Below are 23,893 nucleotides of genomic sequence, written 5' to 3'. Positions count from 1 at the left end.
CTTATGAGACTGGTTGTCACATGTAAAATATTTCATTTTGTGTTTGCCTTTAGTGTGATGAATTGGGAAAAGTTTATTATAACGACTTTGATTTACAAGTAATCTTTGATAGATATAGGAGTTTCAAAAATATTTATGTCAGATTATTTATGAAAGTAACTTGTTTTGGATTATTTTTACACCTCGGAAATGAAAAGAAAAACCTTGTTTTGGATTACTGTCTTGGATTATTATTGATGGCTGCTAAAACCATTACCTTAAAAGTTAAATAACTTAGATTTCCAAAAGAGGGAAACTTGCATTTTTGTTATAAGTTCTATTGAAGAGAACTAGGGAACTACCAGTTTTTTCTGTTGTTCCAGACTTGTCCAGTACTGCTTAAGAAACTTTAATTCAATGTTCTGTTTTTTCATTTTTTTTTTTCTGTTGTTGAAGGGAGGGCTTTAAAAGGAAAAATTCTCTTAGCTCTTGACAGAAAAGTGCTATTGGTTTAAGATATTATTATATTGCAAAAAAAGGAAAAAAGAAAAGAGGGTAAATTGGAAGCTTCTTTCCATTGATAATCTGATTATAGATTACATGAGGAGCCCACAATAAATATCAAAGGGGTCTAACAAATCAGTCATTAAAAAATTGTAATTACATGGTCAACGTTTGCTTAGGCCAACCATATTGGATCAATCATCAAATAGTCAAGAAACAGAAAGTGAGGTTGCCATAGTGGTTGGCTAAACCAGGATGAGGATGGGGTCCTTACGAATTGCATGACTAAAAGAACCAATGCTTATTGCTCAGTTCATTGTAGGCGTGGTTGAGAGGTACAGATAAGCTAAAGCAGATGATCATGGCCCCTTTAATTTAACAATTCAATTGTATCCTCCATTTAGAGTTCTCATTCTTTTCCAACATGAAAACCAGCAACAGAAAATAGTCAATACCCAGAATTACAAACTCTTGTTCACAAACTTTAGCATACCCACTCGAATTAACATTCAAACCAAGAACAATTCAGTATCAGTAGCCATTTGTAAAGCAAGTGTAGCTGGACACAACCACATAACACAGTGCAATCATCAAGAATAAAAGCTAAACCACTGAACTTCGAGATATAAAACTTTTAGGTAAGATCATCCTCCTCAAGTTCTTTGGCCTTCAGCTTTTCCTTCACCCTCAACAGAAGGGTTGTCTTCCAAGAATCCTATAGAGCATTTTATGCAAATATCAGAAAATTGCAATGTAAGGAAACATCTTATCTTAGATGAGGTCAAAAATAGAAGTTAGATACACTTTGAGTGGAGGATAAAAACACACACATAATGAGGTTGAAGGGTCGCGGAAGTTGGTATTGAAAAAGAACATTAAAAGAACTAGCACATCAATCTCTACTTTAAAAAAAAAAAAAAGTCCATCAATTCATTTCATTTCAAAAATTTTAGGATTTCTTCATCCATAAATTTTATTTTGGGCTACTGAAATCAACAGTGAATATTTAAGTGCAAAAATGAGGAGACACAATTCAGAATTGTATATATATTGGTCAACGCTAATCCTATCTAGATGCATCATGTTTAACAGGTCTCATTTTTTGCATTTGGAGACGTCCCTGTACAAATATAAGTATTCAAATTCTAGGCACTGTGTTTTTCCCCCTTTGCTCCCTAAATTTTATGCTGATTTTAATATGTTATTCCAGATCAACCCTGACAGAACCAACTTAAAAATTCCTAGAATGTAATCAACATCCAAAGTTTAAAACAGAATTTCTCAAGGAATCATTAATTCAGTAATGGAGAGGGTTGTACCAGTGGAGTCATGCTATCAAATTCCTTGACAACATCAGTAAACTTGGCAACATCTTCCTCATCAAGTGCAGAGGCAATATCCTGGCACAGAGACATAAGTTTCTTTGTCATGATTCTCTCATCTCTATAAGATAAAGATAACTATGAAGTTTAAAAAGCAAAATGATTATGACAACAGACGAGAACATAGATCAATAATATGAAAGGTGACATCAACCATCTAAATGTTGGTCAACCCGAGAGTAACTACTAAATAGAAGATATTTTACCCACATCCAAACAAAAGAGATGAAGAATATAATGCAAACTTAATATAATAACACTTAGTAACCCACCGCTAATAATTTGTATTCACGTGTTCCAGAAAAAGTTGGATCCAATTCCTGCCAAAGTGGCAACATTTTTATAGTTAGATGACCCATTGGGTGGAATGCTGAGATGCTTAAATTAAACCAAATTCAGACCTGATATCGCTCTAAAGCGTTGGTAATTGCTACAACATCACCCTTGCACAGCTGGCAAATACCAGCATTAAGAAGATGCCCTTTAACTCCATACTTCAGCAAGTTATTATTGAGGGACTGCCGTGCTATCTCTTCATAAATCTGAATCGACTTTTGATATCTGGAGAAATATCACATGCAAACTATTAAGATCCCCATCATGTCCTTAATTAATAAAAGGTTTCCAAAATCAGGATTTATGTGGTCATCACTTTGCATTTTCCCACTACAGAATTTGGGTCACTTGGAACTTCTGTTGTTGAACTAGGAGATATACAATGACTAAAAATAATATATCCCAGGCTACATACAATCTATATCCCAATATTGTGCAAAAAGCTAGTACCCATTATAAGAAAATTAAATATATCAGTAGGATAGCAGTAGTGTTATAAACTAGCTGCCAGCCTTATCAAAATGAAGAGTGAAGACACCATACTCAACAGCATTCGATTGACAGTCAAGTAAAGCTCTTAGGGGCATTTTTAAAATTTCCCAAGATGCATTAGGTTATGAAAATTCTCAGGATCATGTTCAGATAATCAATCTGTGATAATCTTGTTTTCCATACTAAACAACTTGCTGCAACTGTCACATGAGTAAAATATTTATTTAGGCTTACTGTTCTAGTTGAGCGGCAAATTGAGCTACTTTCTGCTTGCACTGGTTGGCAGAAGTGGTTACTTCTTCATTTTGGAAGAAGTCAGCTGACTTTTCAAAGTAAACAATAGCCTGTTCAATGTTCTGTTCGGACTCGTACAATTCAGCAATTTCCTGTGCAGGGAAAAGATGTTCAATGTTCACCCAATGTCTTTTCTGTTTATAATTAAACCATCTCCAAAATGATCCCAAAAGTGTATTAAGGATAAACATAGACCCCAAGAGCACTCCAAAATCAATTTCTCAAATTTTAGAAGGCTTGAGATTATTGCAACAAGTGACAGAAATGAAGGAATACAACCCAAAATAACATTGTAAATAGAATATTACTATAAATGATCATCTCAAAGAAAAGAAAAATTGATGACACAGCTGAGTAAAAAACGTACCTTGAAGTATCTTGCAGCCATGCTGAGCCTTCCAATTTCACAAAACATATTTACTGCCTGCTCTAAGCAAGATATGGCCTCTGCAAAAAGGTGAGCATTTTAGCAACAATAAAGTATTATCAAACTCAATTGAAAGAGGAAAAAACCAGAGATGATAAAATAGAAAGGTAAGAAATTGGTAGAAAACTGTTTCCATAATTCCTATATGGCCCTACATACAGTATAGAGGTTATAATATGTGGAATTAAAACCTATAGTGGGAAAAGAGTCCTGTTTCTTAGGAAGTTATATAAACAAATAATGATAAATTCAAAGCACCTATCTTATAAATGCAATCTGTTCGCTATATCTTTTTTATTTGAATTTGATTGGTAGGATTTCTTCATTATATCATTGATTATCAAGTTCTCAACTAAATGGGATATTTGCTAAAGGTATGAAATTGATCATGCCAGAAAATTAAAATTAACCAGGGTGAGCCAACACCATACATACCATTTATAGATGATTTCTTATAGCAATGAGCAGCATCAACATAAGCTTGGGCCGCCTCATGTTTGCTTTCCAACTATAAGCACAAGAGCACAGGACAACATTATCAGATACAAACAGATTGAAAAAAATAATAGATACAACAAAAAACCAAACAAAGTAACTCTACTTAATCCCAAGTACCTTCAAATGACAGTTTGCCAACTTTACGTATGTCGATCCAGCCTTATTCCCTGAGGAACCACAATCATATAGATTCAGAAATTCATAAAACCAGCATGCAATGTTGGAAAAATCTAGTATAGAGAACAAGTTCATTCTTGAATTCACATGACCTTTTCCAGGGATATGAGATTCATCTCAAGGACAAGATAGAGCAAACATCTTTAAATAACTGATATCATCAATGGAAGACTAACAGCATGGATGTTGAGAGTAAACTGTTCTAACAAACAAAAATGGTTCAAGAGTGATTTCTTGGACTAAACACAAGTTAATGAATAAATTCTGTTTCCTTCTATGATTCTATCTAATTACCTTTCAACATATCTTCAGAAATACTAGGCAAATTTTGAAACTTTCATCACAATCGTCAACTTCTTCACAGCAAGTTCCAATTCAGTATTCAATTATCATTTTCAAACTCAATCCCATCACATTGTACATCTAAAGCCAATTTATCTAACCGTCAATCTAACTTAATCAAATCAATCAAACATCCCTAATTCAAAAACCAAACAAACCCCAGATCATATCAAAACCCAACACAGCATCTTTCATTAGAACAATACAAGATATGAACATACACTCACCCTCCGTTCTCATCAAAAAGGAAATGCTCAAAATTTGAAACTTTCCGATGAAGCAAACAAAAAATCCAAACACCCATTTTTGCATAATTCACAAAAGTCCAAAAAATTCCAAACTTGGGTCATTCCAATCTTTAATAATCAAACTAAAGGGAAAACAGAACAGAAATGTAAGATTAAACCAAGACCCATTTGTCAACAAAGATCCTATCACTTTCTATCCTAAACTTTCTCGGGAAACATACAGAAAATTAGACCAAAAAACTATAAAAATAAATAAATAAATAAATAAAGCAAAAAAAAAAAGAAAATACAGGATTTGCCGAGCTTGAAGGAATTGGCGGCTTTGTCAAAGAGATCAGCGGCATCTTCGTATTTGGAACCGAACAATCCCCAGCCACTGAGCTTCTTCTCTGCTTTTTTCTCGAAATCCTCTGCTCTTGCTATTTGATCCCCCATTTTAATTTTTCTTTCTTATTATTATTTTTTTCTTCTTCTTCTGAGTTTATTATAATAGAGTAATCATACAGAGAAGGTGAGAGAGACTATGAAGCAAGAAGGATATTGTCAAGGCCAGGTTTGTTTCCAAGAAAGTCAGTGCTGCTTTGTTTTTGTTTGGAAGAGTAGAGCTTTCAGGGGTATTCGGTTGAATTCAGGTTTCAAGGCCCAATTGATGCCCATCTTAAATAGTCCAATAATGTTTGGACTTGGTAGAGAACTTGGGCTAAGATTATGCTGGTCTTTATTTTTTGTTTTTGTTAAGATAGTCCTGGGCTCTGTTTTGGTAAATTTTAACATCCCATTCATAAATGTTAGATAGTAGGAAATGGACATTTGTCTCTTTCGTCAAAACTTTTTAGTAAAATGTCTTATATTTGAAATTATTTAAAAAAATACTTTTATTTTGAAACTCGATTTTTAGGTCTTCATTTTTTGTTTTTGTTAAGATAGTCCTGGGCTTTGTTTTGGTAAATTTTAACATACTATTCATAAATGTTAGAGAGGAGGAAATGGGCATTTGTCCATTTTGCCGAAACTTTTTAGTAAAATGTCTCATATTTGAAATTATTTAAAAAAAATTCTCTTATTTTGAAACTTGATTTTTTGAAAATTGAGTTTCAATTTAAAACTCGATTTTTAGACAATCGAGTTTTAGCGAACTAAAAATTTAAAAAAATAAAATAAAATTGGAACTCAAGTTCCATGTGAACTTGAGTTCTATGTGAAGTACTTGAGTTCATGGAACTTGAGTTCCTTGAAAAAATTCAAGTGGAACTCAAGTTCCATGAACTCGAGTACTTCACACTCTAGTTCCAGAATTTTTTTTTCTAAGTCCACATTCGCTATAACTTGATGTTCCAAAAATCGAGTTTTACATTTGAAACTCGATTTTTAGAAAATCAAGTTTTAAAATAAGGGCATTTCCCTAATTAGTTTTAGACATGAGGCATTTTGCTAAAAAGTTTGTGAGAAAGGGATAAAAGACCATTTTGGCCATGTTAGATCATAGGCTAAGCAAGTGAAAAGAAGACATTCTTATCACCAAGTTAGATTCATTACTTAGTATTTTATTTTGATATAAAAAAAAATATATCTTAGTATTTTTATTTTTTATTTTTATAGATATGACATGGTTTAAATTTATGGTTTTTTGTTTATAATGATTTCTCTCCACTGTCAAGTCAAAGTCAAGATCTATAAATATTTTATTTTATTTTATTTTCTATGTAGGTAGAATTCGATTTCAAGTGTTTTGTTTAACGACAAAAAGTTTAGCAATAAAATTAATAGAAATTCATGAGTGTCTAAGAGTTTTGTAGCTTAATTAACACATTCTCATACACAAAGTGTTTGAGAATTTAAAAGAAAAATGGTTCAAATTACAAGATTAACAATATTATGTAATTTTTTTTTTTAAAAGTGACATGGTTAATCTACACCACTCAATTAACGAGAAATGGTTCCCTTCATCGAATGTACTGTTCTATTTCCAGGGTGTCATCTTGGCTCAGGAAATGGCCATTCCCGAGGCCATCTTCGAATCAGATGCTGCCTCAATTATCCAAGCAATTTCCTAAGATCTCCGTGGCAGTGAAACTGGTCATCTGATTCAAGGGATTTAGCATGCAAAATCGTCCTTCTTAAGTTGCTCCTTTCGACACGTGAAAAGGGACTACAACAGGGCTGCTCATGAGCTCGCCCAGTTTGCCAAGTGTAATAATGTTAGTTATGTTTGGAAAGATGTTATTCTGCCTTTTTTAGATCACCTAATTCAATCAGGTCTTGGTTGATTGTTGTTGGCTTTGGCCCCTGTTGTAATCATTTTCTTGTGTTAATGTCATTATACATTTTCTCCTAAAAAGGAAAAAGAAAAAGAATGTATTGTTCTATTTCCTTTTTCTTTCTGAATTTAAATAATAGATTTTAAAGAAGAAGATGATGACGACGACAACTACAGGATAATGCCTCTTTGATGTGGATGTAAAATTTTTGCAAATTTACACATTTAAAATCTACTTTTTCTATTTTACACATTCACTTATTCAAAACACCCACATCAATTTATCTATTATACACACTATTTTCTTTAAATAATCATTTTATATTCTTTTTTTATTATTTCAACAACTTTACTATTTAATCCCACTTTCTCACTTTTCTTTTCTGAACTCTATTCTCTCTTTCTCTCTCTCTCTCATGGTGAATCTTCTTTCTTTTTCTTCTTTCTATCATCTTTCTTCACCGGTCAATATTTCTTCTTTCACCCATTTCTTCATCGAAAAACTCCATTAACAAACCAGAAAACTCCATTAACAACCATAAAACTTCACTTCAACACAAACCCATGTCAATCTAAGTCCATTTGGGTTGGATCTGGCGATGGCAGTAAGCACGGCGCCGATTTGAATTTCCATTCAAACGTTGATCTGGAATTTCCATTTGAAACTCCGATCCAAGCACGGTGTCGATCTGAAACTCCGATCCAAGCACGGCGATAAGAACGCCGATTCAAGCACACCGATCTAAAACTCCAATCCAAGCATGCTGATCCGCAATAAGCCCCGATCCACTCTCTTTGTCTCAGTTGGTGCGTCCGTGTGTGGGTGTGTTTGGTTTTGTGGTGTTTGTGAGTGATTTTGTGGTTGATTTTTTTATTTTTGTGGTTGATTTTTTATTTTGTTTGTGGGAGTGTGTGTATCAGAGGAAGAAGTAGATGATTAGGGCATTGAATTTGCAGTTGGAGAAGAGAGAGAAAAAAAGGAGCGAAATTAAAAATTATTAAAATAATGTATAGAAGATCACAGTAACCGTGTATATATCCACGGTTACTAGTAGATCTTGTATATTAATGCACAATTTTGCATAAGTTTACACCCACTGATGTGGGTGTTTTTTTTTATTATCAAGATGTGTAAAAAGAGTTGCTTTTTGTATTTTGTAAGATTATCCCTGGACTGATGTGGATGCTCTTACATGAATAAAGATATTTCTTTGACGAATGATTTTCATATCTTCAATATCAATATAATGTGGTAAGCATGTCAATAACTTTGTGCCTTGTGGGGTTGTTCTTTCTTGTATTATGTGCACAAATATAGTATTTAATGCATTAGACAATATCATGGTTCATGCAGAGCAGAGTCTCCAACCTTCCAAAACTAATGGCATGTTTAGATGGAGGGGAAAGGAGGGGGAGTGAAGGGGAGTAGAGTAGTATTGGCATAAAATAAGCTTATTTTGTGCTAAATCTACTCTGCATTACTTTACTCTCCTCTCTCTCCCTCAATCCAAACGGATGGATGAAGCAAGATCAGCAAGACACAAGAATGGACACCCCACTCCTATAAGATTACGCTGGGCTTTATTTTTTGTTTTTAGTAAGATAGTCCTAGGTTCTATTTTGGTAAATTTTAATATACCATTCATGAATGTCATAGGCTAAGCAAGTGAAAAGAAGATATTCTTACCACCAAGTTTGATTCATTACTAAGTATTTTATTTAGATATATATATATATATATATATATATTAGTGTTTTTATTTTATTTTATTCATTACTAAGTATTTTATTTAGATATATATATATATATATATATATATTAGTGTTTTTATTTTATTTTAATATAGATATGTTTTGATTTAAATTTATGATTTTCGATCCATAATGATTTTTATGGGTTTCAGCTAGCTCAACTAGTAAAGTCTCTGATGATTGAATAAGAGATCTGGGGTTCAATCTCCGCCTACACAAAAAACTGATTGGTGTTTTGGTCTGATGATAAGAGCTATCATCAGGAGTCGCCATAGGTTGAAACTCTTTCTAAAAATAAAAAAAAAAAGATCCATAATGTTTTCTCTTTACTATCGAGTTAAGATCAATAATTTTTTTTTCTTTCTATGTAGGTAGAATTTGATTTCAGGTTTTTTATTTAATGACAAAAACTTTAGCAATAAAATAAGCTAAAGCGTTTGGGATCTAAAGCCAGTGGTGGGAGAAATAATACAATCCTTATTATGGAGAGGTCATAGCCCCCAATTTAAAAAAAAATAAAAAATCAGTAGATATATATTGAATAAGAGTTATCCATATCATTTGAAAACTTTTAAAAGAAAAGATAAATTCTGGCCCCCCATCCCAGTTAAATGTTTATATACATTTACAAATGGTATTAATTTGATTTAATAAGAAAAAGTTTATATTCATTTAAATAGGATTACAATCCTATAAGTGGTGATTCAAAAAAACTCCTATTAATGATAAATTGTGTATATATCAGAAAGCTAACGATAAACACAAGATTATTTTAACAATAATCTCAACAACAACAAAAAAGATGAAAAAAATTATAATTTTTGCTCAATCCTTGTTGAAAAACCTCTGACTTACTTTGAAATTTACGGTGGGAATATCTCTTCTTCATCCTCAATAAATTACATCGCTTAACAAATGAGTCTTCAAAAGATTTGCATTTACAAATGAGTTTTTGACTCTCTCTCTCTCTCTCTCTCATTTATTGTGTTGAGTCTGGTTTGCTGTTTTAATACTATCCAAGTCCTACACATGAATGATTATCTTCAAACACAAATACTCTCAAGTTTGACACTTCCTCTACTACTTATTTCTTATTTGTCATTAAATTAATAAAATATTTTAATAATTTATATAATATAATACTATTATTATTGAAATTGATATTATATTTACGGTATAATATAAATAAAATAAAATAATGTGTAATATGTTATTTCATATTTGATTTTTACGCTTCCAATGATTGTTTTCCTACTCTTTTTTAGCAATCTTTGCCCTTTACAGCATTCCCATAAAGGGTGTCAAATGCCAAATATTTAGCATTTGACATACCAAACTCTAAGAGTATCAGCATCCGGATTTTATATTTCATCTTATTTTATCATCCTAAAAAGCTATTTTATCAACTATATCATATCATTTTACAATAAACCCAGTATCCCAATTTTTATTTTCCTATTCTACTCATTAAAATAATATTTCTATACAATAAAATAATATATCTCACAATTTTTATCATTTACAATACAATACATTATTTATTCTTTCTCTCTCTTTATTTCTGTTCAACAACCACAATCACCACCACCGCCGCACTACACACACCTGACACCACAACCACCACCACCATCCCATAATCTACCGTCAACACCAAAAAAAAAAAAAAACCCAAGCAGCAAACCCACGCCGCCACCCACTAACCCAAAACCCACTCCGACGGAGCCACAGACACCCACCCCACTGTCGACCCACCATCCACAACTACTTCCACCACCTCCACCGCCGGCCCACCAACCACAACCACAAACCCTAGTAGCTGAACCAAAAAATAAAAAAACACAGTCCAACGCTAACACAGCACCACCAACACAAATTAAGGGGAAAAAAAAAAAAAAAACCCACCAGATCACTGCCACATCCACCGAGCGAAACCATCATCAGCAATCTTGAGTGAAACCATCATTGGCGACATTAGCAACCCACCAATCTTCACCGAGAAACCCACCAATCTGCAGCGATTTGTACCCACCCCAATTGTATGATCTAGCTACCTCTTTCTCCACCAATCCCCACCACACATCCATCATCCACTCCGACACTCTTCAGCGCCTGCAAACTCGCATTCAACGCTTTCCACCTATTCACCGCGTTGTTCATTGTCATGCTATCCAACGACATCATCATGGAGAGATCGGCTCGTGTCATGGAGAAATCGGCTCGGAGTTACGGCGAGAGCTCTGATGTGGTGCATGATGCTCAACGCCATGGAGTATCTGAGAGTGTGATGGAGAAGAGGGAGAAAGAGAGGAAAGTGTGAGACTGTGAGAGACAGAGAAAAACGGAGAGATAGATGAGAGATGAGAGAGAAAAAAAGCTGAATAACATATTAATATTACTTTTGGCATAGTGCTACAGTGCCATCTTACATGTAAAATTTGCAATTCCTCACTTTTGGCCTTCCAACTGCTGGGTGTATTTTGGGCCAAAATGCCAAATGTTGATTGCATTTGACATTTACAAGGCCGGCTGGGGATGCTCTAAAAAATCACTTCTATCAAGGATTGTAAATGCCATAATATTTAGCATTGATAAACAGTGCAATCACAAATTTAAGACCGCACTGTTCACCAATTGTAAAACTTATAATATTTTTTTTATCCAGTAGGGCCCGCTTTCTTTTCTTATTTTTTTCTTTCTCATTTCCTTGTTTTATTTCGTCTCCCATTCTTGCTTTGAGAGCCATAGATACCTAACACTCCAACCATAGAATGGAATACAACCATTTCTCTACTCTCTCTCTCTCTCTCTCTCTCTCTCTCTCTCTCTCTCCTCGATGTCTCTGCCTCCCTCTCTGTCTCGGTAATGGTTGTGTGGGTTATGGATTTGGTGTTTTGGATTTGACTGGCATGGGCATTGGCGTGGGTCTTTGACCAGAGTGGGAATCGGCGTTGAGGGTAGATCGGCATAGGTCATTGACTAAGAGTTTGGCGTGGGTCTCTGATCGGTGGGTCTTCGATCGCGTGGGTCTCTCTCGGTGGTTGTTTTCCTTTTTCCTTTTCCGATTGTTGGTGGTGATGAGGTTGTGGGTTTGTGATTTGGTTGTGATTTTGGAGGGTTGTTTTTCTTTTTCTTTTTTCGGTTGTTGGTGGTGAATGGTGATGAGGTTGTGAGTTTGGGTTTGTGATTTGGTTATGATTTTTGTGGTTGGTGGTCATGGTTATGGGTGGTGGTGACAGTGGCAGTTGTTGTAGCTGTGGTGGCGCCGGTGGGTGGTTTTTTGTTTTGTTTTTGATGGTGGTGGCCGGCAGCAGCTAGTCGTGGGTGTGGGTTTGCAAAGAAAGGGGTGGGTTTTCAGAGAAAGGGAGAGACAGAGAGAAAGAAATAAAGAATAAAAAAAAATATTTAAATGAAGAGCTAAAAAAATTAGAATCTTTGTAGTATGATGTTTTATAAAGTGAGATGTTAAAAACTAAAATTTTGGGCTTTGAGGTGGTATATGCTAAAAATTTTACTTCCCTTAATGGGAATGCTCTTAGTCTATTAGTAATTTTGTTGTACCATAGCCATTATATATAAGAGTTCAAATTTAATTTTAAAGTACAGATTTGTGAACAAGTTAAGAATTGATAATTCATTCATCAAAAGAAAGGAGAATAGTACTATTACTAATTTAACTATGGTACATAGCATAGATAATATTAAATATAGAGAAAAAATATTTATTTATTTTTTGTTCAGCTCTTAAAGCTGACTCTTGGCTCTGCTACGGTTTAGAGAAAAAATTGTTCAAACTATAAGATTAGCACTATTAAAAAGTACTAGTATAGAAAAAGTGATATGGTTAATCTACACCACTTAATTAACGAGAAGGACAAAAATTAGTTACAATACTTAGTTGTTATTTTTTAGATTTTACTCTTAAAATTTAGCTGTGTGGCTTATTTCTTATTAGAGGAAAATATATTTTTAGTTAAATACAGTTATACAGCTGAATCTTAAAGGAGAATATAAAGAATAAAACCTAATTACGAACCTAAGTTTTACCCGAATGAGAAATGGTATCCTTTCACCACCATATTGTTCTATTTCATTTTCATTCTGACTTCAAATAATAGATTTTAAAGAAGAAGAAGATGATGACGGCTACGACAGGATAATGCCCCTTACATAAATAAAGATATTTCTATGACCAGTGATTTTCATATCTTCAAATAATATGGTAAGCATATCATTAACTTTGGGCCTTGTGGGGTCGTTCTTTCTTGTATTATTTGCACAAATATAGTATTTAATGCACTAGACAATATCATGGAGAGCAGAGTCTCCAACCTTCCAAAACTAAATGATGAAGCTAGATCAGCAAGACGCAAGAATGGACACCCCACTACTAGAAGATGTCTTGGAAAATCAAAATTCTTCACAGGGTGCATCGATTTCTGGTGCAGTGTTCAACATCACCACCACCATGATTGGAGCTGGAATCATGTCTATTCCAGCTGCTATCAAGGTCTTAGGCATAGTTCCTGGGTTCCTTCTCATTTTAGTTGTAGCATTTTTCACAGAGGTCACGGTGGAATTCCTATTGAGGTACACAAAATCTGGCAAATCCACCACATATGCTGGTATTGTGGGTGAGTCATTTGGTGCTATAGGATCTGTTGCGGTGCAGATTTGTGTCATCATCACCATATTTGGTGCACTGATCATTTATCTTATTATAATTGGTAAGCTTGTAATTCACTTGGTTCAAGAATCCAAAATCTTATCTCCCCCTCTTTCTATCCAAATCTTCAATTTCTTATTCTTAATGATCTGTTTGAGTTTATTAAATGAGTAAAAGTGTTTAAATATCATTTCCCTATTCTTAAATATCATTTTACTCATACTTATGTTTGTTTAATATTTTTCTTTCTTTACTTGAGTTTTACTATCTCTGTTGTGTTCTATCTCATTCTTTTAAGGTCTCATTCTAATGTCAAATAAGAAGAAGACAATCACCATTCACCCATATCAAAATGATGTCATTTGAGTGCAATAGATGCCAATCAAAATTTTACTCTCAAACAATAGATTGTTTTGTTATTTTTTTTATTTTTTTAACTAAAGTGGATTGAAAATTTAGGATGTCATTTATTCTTTTTTTAACCATTCGCTAGTTATCATAGAAGATAGGGAATATAAACTTTGAATGTTTCTATTAGAAATATTAAGAGGGCTTAATTAAATTATAAAACTCAATTATTTTATTTCATTAAGCATAGAGTTTAATATGACCCTATCTAGTGGATAAACTTTGAGATTGTTTCTAGAAGCCAACATAATTTTTTCTCTCTTTTTATAGCATTTCTTTTGGACGGTGATGCATTACCCCATTTGGGCCATTTCCATTATACGCGGCACACTTGTACACTACTTTTTTTTTGCTGAATCACTTGTACATTACTTTGATAGTGATGGTGGGGTAATGATATAATTGTGTTACCATCCATTGGACCCACCCCAGATAGCAATTATCAACGCTATCAAACTCTTTGCCCTTTTCTATTTTTTAGACAAATTAGAGGTCAATATATATCTGCAGCAAATATAAAATTAAGTGCAACTTTATAAAGCATGCTAGACTACAACTACAATAATGTTATATTCCTTTGGGTAAAGATTGAGTCAAGTGCTCTGTGTGCTGGACTCAAGCCAATTCTTATTTCTTATTCTAAAATGTGACCCTGATCTAATATTTCATCACGATATAATAATTAGTATAGCAAATTTATTTGCAATTTTATGTATTAACAATCTTACTGTTTAGATTTACAAATTTATCTTAGGGGATGTCTTATGTGGAAGTAAGTCTGGAGAAACCTTGCACTTAGGTATTCTACAAGAATGGTTTGGCATTCACTGGTGGAACTCACGTGCCTTCGCAATTCTATTCATTGTGCTCTTCGTTATGCTTCCACTAGTCTGGCAAAAACGTGTAGGTCAGAAATTTTTCTTCAATGGTGGATCATATATATGGTCCAAAATGTTTTAGAAGAATATATTGTGACTTAGAATAAGCAAATCATATATTTGAGTTTTATAATTGATTGTTGCATTTGCATGTTCCTCTTGCAGATTCTTTAAAATATACTTCAGCAATATCCATTTTGCTCGCAGTGCTCTTTGTTGTCATATGCTCGGCAATGGCAATTCAAGCATTGTGGGAGGGAAAAAGTACTCAGAAACTGAGATTACTACCAGATTTTTCCAAAGTCTCAGTATTTGATCTTTTCACCACTGTTCCAATCTTTGTCACGGGTTTTGGATTCCATGTCAATGGTAAGGGTACATAAATATTGTGACATGTTTTAATTATGATGTTCATATGTGCTACAAGATTAAGTCCAAAACTTTTAGAGGCATTTGTCCTTTGAAAGTTAACAAAACAGGTTAGTACTTTTTCCTAAATGGCTGTCAAGATATGTTGAAATAGATCTTTTTGTAGAGATTTGTCGCTGCGGAAATTTTGTCAAAATAGGTTTGTGATAAATCTCACCACACTCAAGTAAAATACTTAAAAGGAGTTATCAGTAAAATAGAAACTTTTATTGATACTTAATACATTGCACACTTTGTTACACACACCACTTTTTACTATTTCACCCGCTGCTTAATTCCTTACGCTTATCTGCTATCACTCTTTCTTATTGGATACAATACTTCTACTGGATATTGGATGTCTCCATTCAATCCGTAGCTAGCCTTATATGGAACTTACGAAGGAGACAAGAAAACAAAGCATTAGATGCTACCACCTAAAAGCAAAGTACAAAATCATATCACCTATAGCACCTACACGTTTATGGCAACAATTTTACTAGTCAAAAAGTTACAATTAATTAAAGCAAAAAGTCTTTCCTTCTCACATGAAAAACGTGTAGAAGTAAATCACACATGCACAAAAGTTATCCCCGACCTAATGGTACAGAGTCGGTGATGACTTCTACACTTTTTATTTATTTATTTATTTATTTATTTAAGATTAAATATTACAAAATAAAGACGTAGTATTTTGCATATTGTTAAATCTAAAAAAATAAAATCTTTAACCATAAAATAAATTCAAATGAAAAACCCTTATTCCCTAAAGTTTAGAAATGTCAAGAATGTATGAATACATCTAATGTTTTGTTGTTTTTGTTTTGCTCTATATACAACATGTAATGTTTAATGGATGATTGCAGTTCATCCAATTCGAGTAGAGCTTGGTAAGCCTACAGAGATGAGCTTAGCAGTTCGGATTTCTCTTGCAATCACTGTTGCCATTTACTCTGCCATTGGTTTCTTTGGGTACCTATTATTTGGAGACTCAATAATGTCTGATATGCTAGTAAACTTCGACCAAAATTCTGATACCACCATCGGTAAATTACTTGATGTAATTGTTAGACTAACCTATGCAATCCACCTCTTGCTTGTGTTTCCCCTGTTGAACTTCACCTTGAGAGCCAACATAGACGAACTTCTTTTTCCAAAAAAGCCAATTTTGGCCTCAGATACTCTCAGATTTGTGTCCCTCACTTGTGTTTTACTTGCCATCACATATATAATCGCAATAGCCATCCCAGACATATGGTTATTTTTTCAGTTCATGGGGTCGACAACAGTTGTGTGCCTCTCGTTCATTTTCCCTGGTGCAATCATACTTAGGTACCAATTTCTAGTTACTTTCTTGTACCTTTAGATGACACTTTCAAAAAAATAATTAAATTTGTGCTGTGCTTTCTGTAAACTTATCTGTTACTATTTATTTTTTGGGCAGGGATGTGCATGGTATATCAACAACAAGGGATAAGATAATCGCAATATTGGTGATTCTCTTGGCTGTGGGGACAAGCACAATTGCCATATCCACCAGTTTGTACGGTTAAATTGGAACCGTTTGATATATAAATATACGTTCCTATCTAAACTTTTTTCCAATTCAATTTGGAGATTATAAAATAGTCAGCACTCCTTTATAATTGAGATTTGAAACCGGGTTTTGAAATTCGAGTCTCATTCTTCTAGCTAGCAAACTATGATTTTTTTTTTTAAGAGTCAATTACATAATTCTGAAAATTTACATGATTGCCCGGAAAAAAAATCACATGATTAGTTGTTTGAGGGGGAAAAAAATCACATAAAACAAACAATCGACCACAGGTTATGACATTTCAATATTATGATCTTCAGAATTTAGTGGGTTTTAATTAGTTTAATTGGTAAAGTCTCTAATTGTTGAATAAGTGATCTGAAGTTCAATTTTTACCTATACCAAAAATTGATTACTATCTTGGTCTGAAGATTTGATCTTCAGAATTTACGGGATCTATTTCTCATATTATATCAATTTAAATCACATTCGGCTGGCTAAAATTGTTTTTTCACAACAATATTCTTCAACTTTTGGAGAATCTCCACGAATAAGGGTGAAAGTTCCTTAATTTGTGGATTTGAAGTTAAGAAGCATAGCTTTTTTATTAGCTCCTTTTACGCCTATGATTCTCAATTACTTGACTTCAGCACCGCAAAAGGAATAAATGAAACTTTAAAACAAATTAATACATATATTTATATATATATATAACTTTTTTTTTTTTTTTGGAGAAACACATATAACCTAATTACATGTACAAAATTATGAGAATAACTTTAATAATTAAATCCTAATGCAAAAAGATAAAGACGTACTAGCATATCAAACTAAGCTTAGCCTTCATTTTCTTCTTCTTCTTCTTCTTCAAAAAAAAGAAAAAAGAAAAAAAAAGGTCTAGCCTTCATGTGGCAGTTCAAACTTCCAAACAATCATAAAAAGAATATAATTGAATTGAATGTATTTATCAGAAATTAAAAAAAATTAATGAAATTTAATTAAGTAATTTTGTTTGGATGTTTTAAAATAAATGAATAGAAAGTGATGGAAAAAAGATAAAAACTAGCATATTAAACTAAGTTTAGCCTTCATTTTCTTCTCACAAAAAAAAAAAAAAAACCATAGCCTTCATTTAATTTGGCGATTCATGAAGGATTGAAATGATCATAAAGGAATATAATTGAATTGAATGTATTTATGTAAGGAAAGGAATGAAAAGAAATTAAATAATCTTATTTGGATGTTTTAAAATAAAGGAATATAAAGAGATTAAAGTTAAGTAACTTTGTTTGTGAGTACATGGAAGGAAAGAAATATTACTATTAGACCCCTATTTTAAAACCAAGAGTTGAATATATAGGGGTATTTTGGAAATTTTAGTAAAAATTTCATTAAATCTAATTTTATTTCCTCAAATTCCTCCTAATTTTGAGAGGAGTGAAAATTTAAGATTTTGAGTGAATAAAAAAGAATGGTTATTCTCTCCTATCTACTCCATTCATTCCCGTTTAAACTTCAAAATAAAGGAATGAATTTTCTGCTCTCTCCATTAAAATTCTCAAATAAGGGAGGAGAAGAATATTATAGAATTATTATTTTAATTCCATTTCATTCACTCTTCCCCAACGAGGAGTTAGTAACTAATCTGTAATTTTCAAAAGATCTAAACATTAGCTTATCAAGGCAACAGAAAGGACATAGACCTCCTACATATTCCTTAAATGGGCAAGAAACTTTGATGTCACTCAATCAAGGAGCCGGGGTTATGGAAATTAGTGCTTTGCTTATCTATTATGTTATGACCGGCTTTGAGACATTAGGGGTTCGTTTGTGTAGCGGCTGCGGCTACGACTGAGGCTGGTAAAAACGCATGGATAGTAACTAATCTGTAATTTTCAAAAGATCTAAACATTAGCTTATCAAGGCAACAGAAAGGACATAGACCTCCTACATATTCCTTAAATGGGCAAGAAACTTTGATGTCACTCAATCAAGGAGCCGGGGTTATGGAAATTAGTGCTTTGCTTATCTATTATGTTATGACCGGCTTTGAGACATTAGAGGTTCATTTGTGTAGCGGTTGCAGCTACGGCTGAGGCTGGTAAAAACGCATGGACATTAGGGGTTCGTTTGTGTAGCGGCTGCAGCTACGGCTAAGGCCGCAATTGCGTTTTTTAAGATTGCATTTTTTTTTTTTTTGGCTGATCCATGGCACTGTTTATGGACTAGCCAAGTGGTAAAAATGCATGAACAATAATTTGCAGTAATAAAAAATATTTTGCTAATGATAAAAAATAATTATCATGAAACAGAAACACCATAGATTCAATCATATGGAGCATCTTCCTTAAGCATATTTTATAACTACGGAATTAATAAATTAATAAATACTCAATTTGCATGGTTTACCAAAAAAAAAAAATCTGTAAGAATATGTTTGAATTTATTTAGTATTCCTTCTAATAATCAAATATTACTCATTCCAAAACGTAAAAACCCTAAAAATGATCATCCATGTCTAAATCTTCCCATTCAAACCAAAAATATAAAATATAAACTTCAATACTGTCCAAGTTCAAACCCATAGACATGGCTATCAAAAACACCACCATTATTGTTACCACCATTCAAATTGGGATAAACAAAATTATTATTCCCCACATCCACCTTCATATCCATTGAAGACATCAAAGAACTCTTCCCCATCCTCATACTCATTCGCTCATCCAACTTCGCCGCCACTTTCTTTCGTGCCTCTTGCAAAGACCACAAATAGTGTTGCATCTCTTCCAACCCCATGTTCTCATCCAAGGGTTTGTCCCACCAAAACCCTCCACTCCCGCTCATCTTCTTCATCTTCACATCTTCCTCAATCTCCTTCAAACGATTCTTCTCCATCGCCAACTCCCTTTGAGCCTCATCATATTGCATATTGAACTCATTCACAGCCACATGCTCTTGAGACGACTCGGCCAAGGTAGCGTCGTCTCCTCCGGTGAGATAGCGGTTGAGAATGGTTTCAACATTAGGGTGTCCGAAGCAGTATACCTTGTCTTTCTTAGAGATGACGATTACAGCGATTTCAGCACCGGACAACACGGAAAGCTCACCGGCTTTTTTGAAGAGACCAGCACGGCGCTTTGAGAATGTGACTTGTCGCTGGTTTCCATCTAGTTCCTTCATCTCTACCTTTTGCCGGCCTTGGGTTTTCTTTGGCATAACCATGGTTGTAGTTGATTCTAACGTTGAACAACGACGTGAAGAAGGGGTTAAGTTAGAGAAAGTTGTAAGAGACCATGAATGTAAGAGAAGGGTTTAATGTGTGTATATATATATAGGGTTTTTTTTAGAGAAGGGTTTAATGTGTGTGTATATATATATATATATATAGGGTTTTTTTTTTTTTAGGTATATATAGGGTTTTTATATGTGAATGTTCGCTAATTTGAGGGTCAAAAAACCCTATAATTTTGTTTGGATACAATTAGTTCCTATTACATGCATATTGAATAATCAATCGATAAAAAAAAAAAAATCTCTATTTTATTATTTAACTTTAATGAAATTGTGAAATATCTTTTTATTTTTTTTAGGTTACAAGTTATTCTTGATTAAGCTATGCATCGCATTATGCCATGTGGATTAAAAAAAAAATCTAGCTGCGTGTGCATAGAAGTTTTTCTATTTTTTTTTTCTTTCTAAAGATTAATAATTTTCAACACGTGACAAATAAGAAATTGCAAAAATGTACTAATAACAGATTGAAAAAATTCCCATGAAAAGAATTTGAAGATGAATTTTTATTGCATTGCAACATTGTAAAATAGAAAGAAGAAACAAATCCAACAAAAAAAAAAAAAAGGATATGAACAAAAAATATTCAAAAGTCTTGAAACTCACACTATAAAATAATCATAAAATTTGAAGTAGCCGCGCAAAAAAATTGTTAAATCCCATTCTTTTATTTTTTTTTTCCTGTTTGACATATCTATCACTTTCTTCTCATAGAGTACATTTTTTTTTTTGTTAGAAGTTTGTGGTGGTTAACGTTAAAAATTATCACCATTTTTTTGGGGGTAATTTTGATAGCAAATAATTGTTGGAAGTTGTGAGAATAACACGTATATTCATAGTTTTTATGTTTAGAAAGACTTTCGTTTAAACTTAGCTATATTGAAGTAGACTGAAATACTATATTAATGTAACTCAATAAAAGCGTAGCAACAATAAGTGATATGCTTAAGATTTTAGATATTATGAGTTTGTGATTTATATTTAAATAAATTTGGATTTAGATCTAAACATGTCTTTTCCCATTATGTAAGTGCACACAAATAGATCAAAGTGGAACAAAACGAACTAAGTGGTCTGAATGGACAGAATTGGATCAAATGGAACAAAGTGGACCATTTGACAGAATGGGACCGAATGAACCATATAAGAATTAGGTGGATGGAATAGGACCAAATAAGAACAAATTGACCAAATAAGACTGAAGTGGAAAGAATGGACTGAAAGGTACTAATTTGGACTGCATTGGACCGAAATGGAAAAATAGACCGAATTTGAATATGGACCGGATAGGACCGAAGATGATAGAATAGACTGAATGGAACCTAAGTGGACAAAATGGACTGAATAGGACCAAAATGGACTGAATGACCAGAATAGGACTGAAGTGGATCAAAGTGGACAGAATGGAGAATAAATTATACATTATATTATAATACAAAATAATTATTTATTCCCACATATCGTATGGGTCTACGGCTAGTTTAGAGTAAAAGTGCTAATCATTGCTTAATATTTATTGAATGGTAATTTGCATGTTTAATTTTAGGTTAACTCAACTTTATCTTATTCATTTTACCTAACAAATGATCAGATTTTTTTTAAGAGAACAAATGATAAGATAAATGAACAAGTTTGGTATGGGTTTGCGATTTCAAATTAAATGGGATTGATTTGGGAAGGAATTTCCAAAATTTAATAGGATTTTGGTACATAAAATAGTAAAAGGGTTTGGTTTGGAGATATTGCAAGTTTACAATTGTACCATTGTGAAGAGCTAGTGCAAATTTCATTTAGTTAATAAATTTTTCCTGAATAAACTTTTTAGTGTTTACTTTATTACAAAAAACCCTAAAAGAAAAATCGGATGAATGTGGACTTTTTGGAGGCCAGAAAATAGAGTGTTATTTTTGCCCCGCAGAACGGCTGAAGTGTTAGATCATTTGTGGTCAAAGTGTCGAACTGTTGGTGGATTCCTCAAAATTTCAAAGTTTGTCCCTTTCAATTTTTTTTTAGTTCTTAATTTCTGTTGGATAAATCCATAGTTTTTTTTTTATCAGAATGAATTCTTCTTTGAGTAGGGATGATTCTAATTGGAATAGGGTCTTTCAACTTTTCCAATCATCGATATCATTATTTATTTTTGAAATAATCAACCTATTTATATATATTTTTTTGGGGTAAAGAAAACCTATTTATATTCACAGATGTGTAAAATTAGAAATGGCTATTTTATCTTACTAATGCTAGAGGCACATAAAATAATACAATTTTATGCTACAACTTGCTACATGGCAGGTATAGTAGAAGTATGATAGTAAACTCATATTAAGCACATCTTTACTACTTACAACTCACCACGTAGTAAATTGTGACACAAAATTGTGTCATTTTATATATTCTTAACCTTTCTTATTTGACCTCTATAGATATTTTTGTAGACAAAAGGGTTCATGCTCATGACACATTCTACACGTGTTTCTTTTCTGAGTCATCAACTCATCATAAACATTTTCTTTTTTTTTTTTAAATGATAATCCATCGTACTCATTACCCTACACATAAGTGATTGAAGCTCAAATATTCTCATTCGAGAGAAAAAGTACCACTAAAAAATAAAAAAAAAATCTAGCTGCGTGTGCATAGAAGTTTTTCTATTTTTTTTTTCTTTCTAAAGATTAATAATTTTCAACACGTGACAAATAAGAAATTGCAAAAATGTACTAATAACAGATTGAAAAAATTCCCATGAAAAGAATTTGAAGATGAATTTTTATTGCATCGCAACATTGTAAAATAGAAAGAAGAAACAAATCCAACAAAAAAAAAAAAAAGAAAAGGATATGAACAAAAAATATTCAAAAGTCTTGAAACTCACACTATAAAATAATCATAAAATTTGAAGTAGCCGCGCAAAAAAATTGTTAAATCCCATTCTTTTATTTTTTTTCCTGTTTGACATATCTATCACTTTCTTCTCATAGAGTACATTTTTTTTTTTTGTTAGAAGTTTGTGGTGGTTAACGTTAAAAATTATCACCATTTTTTTGGGGGTAATTTTGATAGCAAATAATTATTGGAAGTTGTGAGAATAACACGTATATTCATAGTTTTTATGTTTAGAAAGACTTTCGTTTAAACTTAGCCATATTGAAGTAGACTGAAATACTATATTAATGTAACTCAATAAAAGCGTAGCAACAATAAGTAATATGCTTAAGATTTTAGATATTATGAGTTTGTGATTTAAATTTAAATAAATTTGGATTTAGATCTAAACATGTCTTTTCCCATTATGTAAGTGCACACAAATAGATCAAAGTGGAACAAAACGAACTAAGTGGTCTGAATGGACAGAATTGGATCAAATGGAACAAAGTGGACCGTTTGACAGAATGGGACCGAATGAACCATATAAGAATTAGGTGGATGGAATAGGACCAAATAAGAACGAATTGACCAAATAAGACTGAAGTGGAAAGAATGGACTGAAAGGTACTAATTCGGACTGCATTGGACGGAAATGGAAAAATAGACCGAATTTGATGAATATGGACCGGATAGGACCGAAGATGATAGAATAGACTGAATGGAACCTAAGTGGACAAAATGGACTGAATAGGACCAAAATGGACTGAATGACCAGAATAGGACTGAAGTGGATCAAAGTGGACAGAATGGAGAATAAATTATACATTATATTATAATACAAAATAATTATTTATTCCCACATATCGTATGGGTCTACGGCTAGTTTAGAGTAAAAGTGCTAATCATTGCTTAATATTTATTGAATGGTAATTTGCATGTTTAATTTTAGGTTAACTCAACTTTATCTTATTCATTTTACCTAACAAATGATCAGATTTTTTTTAAGAGAACAAATGATAAGATAAATGAACAAGTTTGGTATGGGTTTGCGATTTCAAATTAAATGGGATTGATTTGGGAAGGAATTTCCAAAATTTAATAGGATTTTGGTACATAAAATAGTAAAAGGGTTTGGTTTGGAGATATTGC

The 23,893-nt window shown here is 32.8% G+C and overlaps 3 protein-coding genes across 4 annotated transcripts; 1 reads left to right on the top strand and 2 right to left on the bottom strand.

Moving 5' to 3' along the window:
• Positions 1 to 825: 825 nt before the first annotated feature.
• LOC112008743 (alpha-soluble NSF attachment protein 2) lies at positions 826 to 5,260 on the bottom strand. Its single transcript, XM_024041074.2, has 9 exons — positions 4,970 to 5,260; positions 4,030 to 4,079; positions 3,850 to 3,922; positions 3,355 to 3,434; positions 2,928 to 3,079; positions 2,267 to 2,426; positions 2,138 to 2,185; positions 1,803 to 1,883; positions 826 to 1,198 (listed from the first exon to the last, which is right to left on the bottom strand). Exons 1-9 carry the CDS (start codon positions 5,112 to 5,114, stop codon positions 1,118 to 1,120), a joined length of 870 nt encoding a protein of 289 aa, XP_023896842.2. The 5' UTR covers positions 5,115 to 5,260; the 3' UTR covers positions 826 to 1,117.
• A 7,500-nt stretch (positions 5,261 to 12,760) lies between these two features.
• Positions 12,761 to 16,717, top strand: LOC112008746 (amino acid transporter AVT6C). Of its 2 annotated transcripts, XM_065774376.1 has the most exons (6): positions 12,761 to 12,907; positions 13,008 to 13,412; positions 14,514 to 14,666; positions 14,803 to 15,006; positions 15,912 to 16,377; positions 16,490 to 16,717. In XM_065774376.1, the coding sequence occupies exons 2-6, from the start codon at positions 13,031 to 13,033 to the stop codon at positions 16,596 to 16,598; spliced, it is 1,314 nt and encodes a 437-aa protein (XP_065630448.1). In that variant the 5' UTR covers positions 12,761 to 12,907; positions 13,008 to 13,030; the 3' UTR covers positions 16,599 to 16,717. The 2 variants fall into 2 exon arrangements, with proteins under 2 accessions (XP_065630448.1, XP_023896845.1); XM_024041077.2 differs by lacking the exon at positions 12,761 to 12,907 and having other exon boundaries at positions 12,954 to 13,412.
• A 2,325-nt stretch (positions 16,718 to 19,042) lies between these two features.
• LOC112008740 (agamous-like MADS-box protein AGL61) lies at positions 19,043 to 19,882 on the bottom strand. Its single transcript, XM_024041069.2, has one exon. It carries the CDS (start codon positions 19,805 to 19,807, stop codon positions 19,142 to 19,144), a length of 666 nt encoding a protein of 221 aa, XP_023896837.2. The 5' UTR covers positions 19,808 to 19,882; the 3' UTR covers positions 19,043 to 19,141.
• Between the last annotated feature and the right edge of the window lie 4,011 nt (positions 19,883 to 23,893).

The sequence above is a fragment of the Quercus suber genome, unplaced genomic scaffold (assembly GCF_002906115.3).
Source record: "Quercus suber isolate HL8 unplaced genomic scaffold, Cork oak 2.0 scaffold_91, whole genome shotgun sequence".
In the NCBI taxonomy this organism is placed as follows: domain Eukaryota; kingdom Viridiplantae; phylum Streptophyta; class Magnoliopsida; order Fagales; family Fagaceae; genus Quercus; species Quercus suber.
The sequence above is the reverse complement of the archived record's forward strand: the minus strand, read 5'-3'. Positions and strand labels throughout refer to the sequence as shown.

Bases quoted from the DNA above. Each gene is read 5' to 3' on its own strand.
- LOC112008740 (XM_024041069.2), bottom strand. From the start codon at position 19,807: ATGGTTATGCCAAAGAAAACCCAAGGCCGGCAAAAGGTAGAGATGAAG.
- LOC112008746 (XM_065774376.1), top strand. From the start codon at position 13,031: ATGATGAAGCTAGATCAGCAAGACGCAAGAATGGACACCCCACTACTA. The intron at 15,007-15,911 runs GTAAGGGTACAT...GGATGATTGCAG, and splicing joins TTTTGGATTCCATGTCAATG to TTCATCCAATTCGAGTAGAG. The intron at 16,378-16,489 runs GTACCAATTTCT...TTTTTTGGGCAG, and splicing joins CCTGGTGCAATCATACTTAG to GGATGTGCATGGTATATCAA.
- LOC112008743 (XM_024041074.2), bottom strand. From the start codon at position 5,114: ATGGGGGATCAAATAGCAAGAGCAGAGGATTTCGAGAAAAAAGCAGAG. The intron at 2,427-2,927 runs GTAAGCCTAAAT...ATATTTCTCCAG, and splicing joins TTTGCCGCTCAACTAGAACA to ATATCAAAAGTCGATTCAGA. The intron at 1,199-1,802 runs GTACAACCCTCT...AATGCTCTATAG, and splicing joins TTGATAGCATGACTCCACTG to GATTCTTGGAAGACAACCCT.